The following is a 6,972-nucleotide window of genomic DNA, read 5'->3' as shown; positions in this document are numbered from 1 at the left end:
TTCCATGCAACTATATTATACTCTATTCTACTCTATTCTATTCTACTCTATTATAATATATTCTACTCTTCTCTACTCTTTTGTACTCTACTCTGTTCTACTCTACTCCATTTTATTCTATTCTACTCTACTCTATTTTACTCTCCTCCACTCTACTCCACTCTACTCTATTTTACTCTACTCTACTCTATTTTACTCTACTCTGTTCTATTCTACTCTATTCTAATATGTTCTACTATACTCGATTTTACTCTACTCTACTCTATTTTACTCTACTCTATTTTACTCTATTCTACTGTACACTCGTCTCCTCTCTGCTCTCCTCTTCTCTCCAGGCCATACGGACTGTGAGTGGTTGGTGACGTCAGAGGAGGGTTACGGAATAGAGTTGACCTTTACGACCTTCGAGGTGGAGGAGGAGGCGGACTGTGGTTATGACTACATAGAGCTGTACGATGGTTATGACTCTAACTCACACAGACTGGGACGGTTCTGTGGTTCTGGGGTAAGGATGGGAGGGGGGTAGATGGGGTAGGTGTCATTGAATGCTATTTAATCACATACATAACCTATGTCACCAGAACTAGCCCTGGTTACCAGTATTTGTTGTCAGTTATCTTGGCCGTAGGCAGGGTAACCAGGAACTAGCCCTGGTTACCAGTATTTGTTGTCAGTTATCTTGGCCGTAGGCAGGGTAACCAGGAACTAGCTCTGGTTACCCAGGAACTAGCCCTGGTTACCAGTATTTGTTGTCAGTTATCTTGGCCTTAGGCAGGGTAACCAGGAACTAGCCCTGGTTACCCAGGAACTAGCCCTGGTTACCAGTATTTGTTGTCAGTTATCTTGGCCGTAGGCAGGGTAACCAGGAACTAGCTCTGGGTAGCAGTGTTTGTTGCAATGTTGAAAATCCAACAATGTGTGGATAATGTTTTTTATTTATTTTAGAAGAAATAGTGAACTGTACTGTATGTTTTCATCTACTATTATTATCTGTATCCTCCATCTTCTCACCTCTACATTACCTCTCTCTCTCTCTGATCCCCCTCTGTCTCTCTGTGTGTCTCTCTCGCTCTCTCTGTCTCTCTCTCTCTCTCTCTCTGTCTCTCTGATCCCTCTATCTCTTTCTCTCTCTCTCTCTCCCTCTCATCCTGTCATCTCTCGTCCTCCCTCCCTAGCCCAGAGAGGAGATCTACTCTGCGGGTGACGCGGTGTTGATCCGTTTCCATAGCGACGACACCATCAGTAAGAAGGGGTTCCACATCCGCTACACCAGCACCCAGTTCCAGCAGAACCTTCACACCAGGAAGTGATGTCACAACACCCAGATCCCTAGCCTCACTGTGCCGACAAGACAACCACAGGCCCCTTTCCTCCTCTGACTGACAGGCGCCAAACACACACACACACACACACACACACACACACACACACACACACACACACACACACACTGTTTTGAGGGGAGGAGTGAGTGTGGGTGAGAACCAGAGGAGAGAGGGGGAGGACTGATCAGTCCATCTCTTAACAGGGGAGCTTCTAGAACTCTGAGGACGACATGTGAAGAGAGACTGGATCACAGCTTCACACTGTAACAGGATTAATGGAACTGCTTTAACAACGGGAACTGGATTAAATACTGAAACTGGATTAAATACTGAAACTGCTTTAACAACGGGAACTGGATTAAATACTGAAACTGGATTAAAAACTGAAACTGGATTAAATACTGAAACTGGATTAAATACTGAAACTGCTTTAACAACGGGAACTGGATTAAATAATGAAACTGGATTAAATACTGAAACTGGATTAAATACTGAAACTGGATTAAATACTGAAACTGGATTAAATACTGAAACTGGATTAAATACGGAAACTGGATTAAATTCTGAAACTGGAGTGTGAACAGGAACTGGATTTAATACTGGAACTGGAGTGACTAACTAACTGACTGGCTGTTTGGCTGGCTGAGTCGCTGACTATTTGACTGAGTGACTGGCTGACTATTTTACTGGCTAACTGACTGACTGTCTGATTGGCTGGTTGACTGATTGACTGGCTGACTGACTGTCTGATTGGCTGGTTGACTGATTGACTGGCTGACTGACTGTCTGATTGACTGGCTGACTGTCTGATTGGCTGGTTGACTGATTGACTGGCTGACTGACTGTCTGACTGGCTGACTGATTCACTGATGGACTGGCTGACTGACTGATTGGCTGACTGATTCACTGATGGACTGGCTGACTGACTGTCTGATTGGCTGGTTGACTGATTGACTGGCTGACTGACTGTCTGATTGACTGTCTGACTGACTGTCTGATTGACTGGCTGACTGTCTGATTGGCTGGTTGACTGATTGACTGGCTGACTGACTGTCTGATTGGCTGGTTGACTGATTGACTGGCTGATTGGCTGGCTGATTGACTGGCTGACTGTCTGATTGGCTGGTTGACTGATTGACTGGCTGACTGACTGTCTGATTGACTGTCTGACTGACTGTCTGATTGGCTGGCTGACTGATTCACTGATGGACTGGCTGACTGACTGATTGGCTGACTGATTCACTGATGGACTGGCTGACTGATTGACTGGCTGACTGATGGACTGGCTGACTGACTGATTAGCTGACTGATTCACTGATGGACTGGCTGACTGATTGACTGGCTGACTGATTCACTGATGGACTGGCTGACTGACTGATTAGCTGACTGATTCACTGATGGACTGGCTGACTGACTGATTAGCTGACTGATTCACTGATGGACTGGCTGACTGACTGATTAGCTGACTGATTCACTGATGGACTGGCTGACTGACTGATTGGCTGACTGATTCACTGATGGACTGGCTGACTGACTGATTGGCTGACTGATTCACTGATGGACTGGCTGACTGACTGTCTGATTGGCTGGTTGACTGATTGACTGGCTGACTGACTGGCTGATTGGCTGGTTGACTGATTGACTGTCTGACTGACTGTCTGATTGGCTGTTTGACAGGTTGACTGACTGATTGGCTAACTGATTCACTGATGGACTGGCTGACTGACTGATTGGCTGACTGACTGAGAGAAGCATGAGGTAACGCTGAGGCAACATTATACAAAATGAGAGACAACATCCTGATAACTTTCTGACAACTTCCTGTTCAGACAATGTTCAGACAACGTTTCAGACAAACCTCATACAAACCGAGAGACGACGTTCAGACAACGTCCAGACAATTTACGGTGCTGACAACGTTCTGACCGTTTTTGAGGTTTGACAAAGTCATGACAATGTTCTGTTTAGAAAACGTTCTGACAACGTTCTGACAAACTTTATACAAACTGAGAGACAATGTCTTTCTGACAACGTTCTTCTGAAAACGTCCTGACAACGTTGGGTTTTGACAGCACTTATATTGCCTTAGAACCAAATGTACGTTCTTGAGTCTCTCTAACATTAGTTGTTGTTTGCTTGTGTGTTTGTTTTGAATAATTTGATTTGACAATGAGTTTGCAGAACTTGAAAGATTTATTGTTAAATAAGACAAAAGAGGAAACTGGTCAGGTGTGTGTGTGTGTGTGTGTGTGTGTGTGTGTGTGTGTGTGTGTGTGTGTGTGTGTGTGTGTGTGTGTGTGTGTGTGTAAAGAGTCGTCTCATGTATTGTATGTGCCAAGCTCCTGGTAATCCTGTCCCTCTGTAGGATCTGTCTAGACCTCTCTCTCCTCCATGTTTGTAGTTCTGTTCTATCATATTTCCTCCATGTTTGTAGTTCTAAGGAACAAAAATGTCTTCCTCTCTATGCTGAGTCATTAAAACTACACACAGGTAAAAGATGACTCTGGTTCGTGTTGTAAATGACTACTGAATGACACGGCAGTCATGATGATCTGAGTGTGTGTGTGTGTGTGTGTGTGTGTGTGTGTGTGTGTGTGTGTGTGTGTGTGTGTGTGTGTGTGTGTGTGTGTGTGTGTGTGTTGGAGTGTCAGTGTATGTACAGTACCAATCAACAGTTTGGACACCTCACATCATTCCAGGGTTTTTCTTTATTTTCATTATTTTCTACATTGTAGAATAATAGTGAAGACATCAGAACTATGAAATAACACATATGGAATCATGTAGTAACCAAATCAAAATATATTTTAAATCACAACTATGAAATAACACATATTTCAAATCATATGTTATTGGTCACATGGTTATCAGATGTTATTGGTCACATGGTTAGCAGATGTTATTGGTCACATGGTTAGCAGATGTTATTGGTCACATGGTTATCAGATGTTAATGGTCACATGGTTATCAGATGTTAATGGTCACATGGTTAGCAGATGTTATTGGTCACATGGTTAGCCAATGTTATTGGTCACATGGTTAGCAGATGTTAATGGTCACATGGTTAGCAGATGTTATTGGTCACATGGTTAGCAGATGTTATTGGTCACATGGTTAGCAGATGTTATTGGTCACATGGTTAGCAGATGTTATTGGTCACATGGTTAGCAGATGTTAATGGTCACACATGGTTAGCAGATGTTATTGGTCACATGGTTAGCAGATGTTATTGGTCACATGGTTAGCAGATGTTATTGGTCACATGGTTAGCATGTTAATGGTCACATGGTTAGCAGATGTTATTGGTCACATGGTTAGCAGATGTTAATGGTCACATGGTTAGCAGATGTTATTGGTCACATGGTTAGCAGATGTTAATGGTCACATGGTTAGGTCAGATGTTATTGGTCACATGGTTAGCAGATGTTATTGGTCACATGGTTAGCAGATGTTATTGGTCACATGATTAGCAGATGTTATTGGTCACATGGTTAGCAGATGTTATTGGTCACATGGTTAGCAGATGTTATTGGTCACATGGTTAGCAGATGTTATTGATCACATGGTTAGCAGATGTTAATGGTCACATGGTTAGCAGATGTTAATGGTCACATGGTTAGCAGATGTTAATGCGTGTGTAGAGAAATTATTGTGCTTCTAGTTCCCGACCGTGTAGTAATATCTAACAAGTAATCTAACAATTTCACAACAACTACCTAATACACACACATCTAAAGAGATGGAATAGGAATATGTACATATAAATATATGGATGAGCGATGACCGCACGGTATGGGTAAGATGCAGTAGATGGTATAAAAAACAGTATATACATATGAGATGAGTAATACAAGATATGTAAACATCATTATTAAGGGGGCATTATTAAAGAATATTTTAGGTACATCAAAGTAGCCACCCTTTACCTTGATGGCAGCTTTACACACTCTTGGCATTCTCTCAACCAGCTTCACCTGGAATGCTTTTCCAACAGTCTTGAAGAAGTTTCCACAAATGCTGAGCACTTGTTGGCTGCTTTTCCTTCACTCTGCAGTCAAACTCATTTAATTAAATTGGGGTGAGCCAGGTCATCTGATGCAGCACTCCATCACTCTCCTTCTTGGTCAAAAAGCCCATTTGCTTCTTGGTCAAAAAGCCCAAAGGTAATGTTGAAAAACAAATGATAGTTCCACTAAGTGCAAACCAGATGGGATGGCGTATCGCTCCTTGAATTCTAAATAAATCACAGGCAGTGTCACCAGCAAAGCACCATCACGCCTCCTCCTCCATGCTTCACGGTGGGAACCACACCTGCGGATATCAACCGTTCACCTTATCTGCGTCTCACAAAGACATGGTGGATTGAACAAAAAAAATCGCAAATTTGGACTCACCACACCAAAGGACAGATTTCCACTGGTCTAATGTCCACTGCTCGTATTTCTTGGCCCAATCAAGTCTCTTATTATTATTGGTGTCCTTCAGTAGTGGTTTCTTTGCAGCAATTCGACCATGAAGGCCTGATTCACACAGTCTCCTCTGAACAGTTGATGTTGAGATGTGTCTGTTTCTTGAATTCTGTGAAACATTTATTTGGGCTGCAATCTGAGGCTGGTAACTCTAATGAACGTATCCTCTGCAGCAGATGTAACTCTGGGTCTTCCCTTCCTGTGGCGCTCCTCATGAGAGCCAATTTCGAGTCTCATAGCAAAGGGTCTGAATGCTTAATAAGTAAATTAGGTTTCCTGTTATTTTTTTAAATAAATTTGAAAACATTTCTAACAACCTGTTTTCACTTTGTCATTCTGGGTTACTGTGATGTCATTCTGGGTTATTGTGATGTCATTCTGGGTTATTGTGATGTCATTCTGGGGTATTGTAATGTCATTATGGGGTATTGTGATGTCATTATGGGGTATTGTGATGTCATTATGGGGTATTGTGATGTCATTATCGGGTATTGTGATGTCATTATGCGGTATGGTGTCATTATGGGGTTTTGTGATGTCATTATGGGGTATTATGAGTAGATTGATGATGAAGAAAATATATTTAATCCATTTTAGAATATCGCTGAAAGGTCTTAAAATGTGGAATAAGTCAAGGGGTCTGAATACTTCCCGAATGAGACTGTATATTTATATTTGGGACTCTGACATTGTTCGTTCCGATATTTCTTAATTCCTTTCTTTTTCATTTGTGGGAGTTGTTTGTGTGTGTTGTTTTTGTATTGTTAGGTATCACTGTTAGATCTGGGAACAGAAGCATTTAGCTGAACCTGGGACAACATCTAATAATATGTGTGTACCTGACCAATACCACCTTATTTGATTGTACATTCACTGAGCTCCTCTACTGGGGGTTGATGATTGGTCCTAATTCCTCATTTCAATAGTGTTCTTCTTAAATCCTCTTTTGTTTTGTCATTATGGGGTATTGTGATGTCATTATGGGGTATTGTGATGTCATTATGGGGTATTGTGATGTCATTATGGGGTATTGTGATGTCATTATGGGGTATTGTGTGTAGATTACTGATAAAACAAGTAATTGAATCCATTTTAGAATTAGGCTGTAAAGTAACTAAAAATGGAAAAGGGGAAGGGGTCTGTATCCTTTCTGAATGCACTGTATATACTACAGTAAT

The 6,972-nt window shown here is 41.8% G+C and overlaps 1 protein-coding gene across 1 annotated transcript in view; it reads left to right on the top strand.

Moving 5' to 3' along the window:
* LOC127929324 (dorsal-ventral patterning tolloid-like protein 1) overlaps positions 1–3,826 on the top strand; it is a 98,195-nt gene extending 94,369 nt beyond the window's left edge. Inside the window, exons 17-18 of the mRNA XM_052517294.1 lie at positions 336–505; positions 1,176–3,826. Of these exons, the coding sequence (XP_052373254.1) occupies positions 336–505; positions 1,176–1,310 (305 nt within the window). The 3' untranslated portion in view covers positions 1,311–3,826. The remainder of the gene's footprint in view (positions 1–335; positions 506–1,175) is intronic.
* Positions 3,827–6,972: the final 3,146 nt, after the last annotated feature.

The sequence above is a fragment of the Oncorhynchus keta genome, unplaced genomic scaffold (assembly GCF_023373465.1).
Source record: "Oncorhynchus keta strain PuntledgeMale-10-30-2019 unplaced genomic scaffold, Oket_V2 Un_scaffold_6470_pilon_pilon, whole genome shotgun sequence".
In the NCBI taxonomy this organism is placed as follows: domain Eukaryota; kingdom Metazoa; phylum Chordata; class Actinopteri; order Salmoniformes; family Salmonidae; genus Oncorhynchus; species Oncorhynchus keta.
This window is presented reverse-complemented; position numbering and strand designations above follow the sequence as displayed.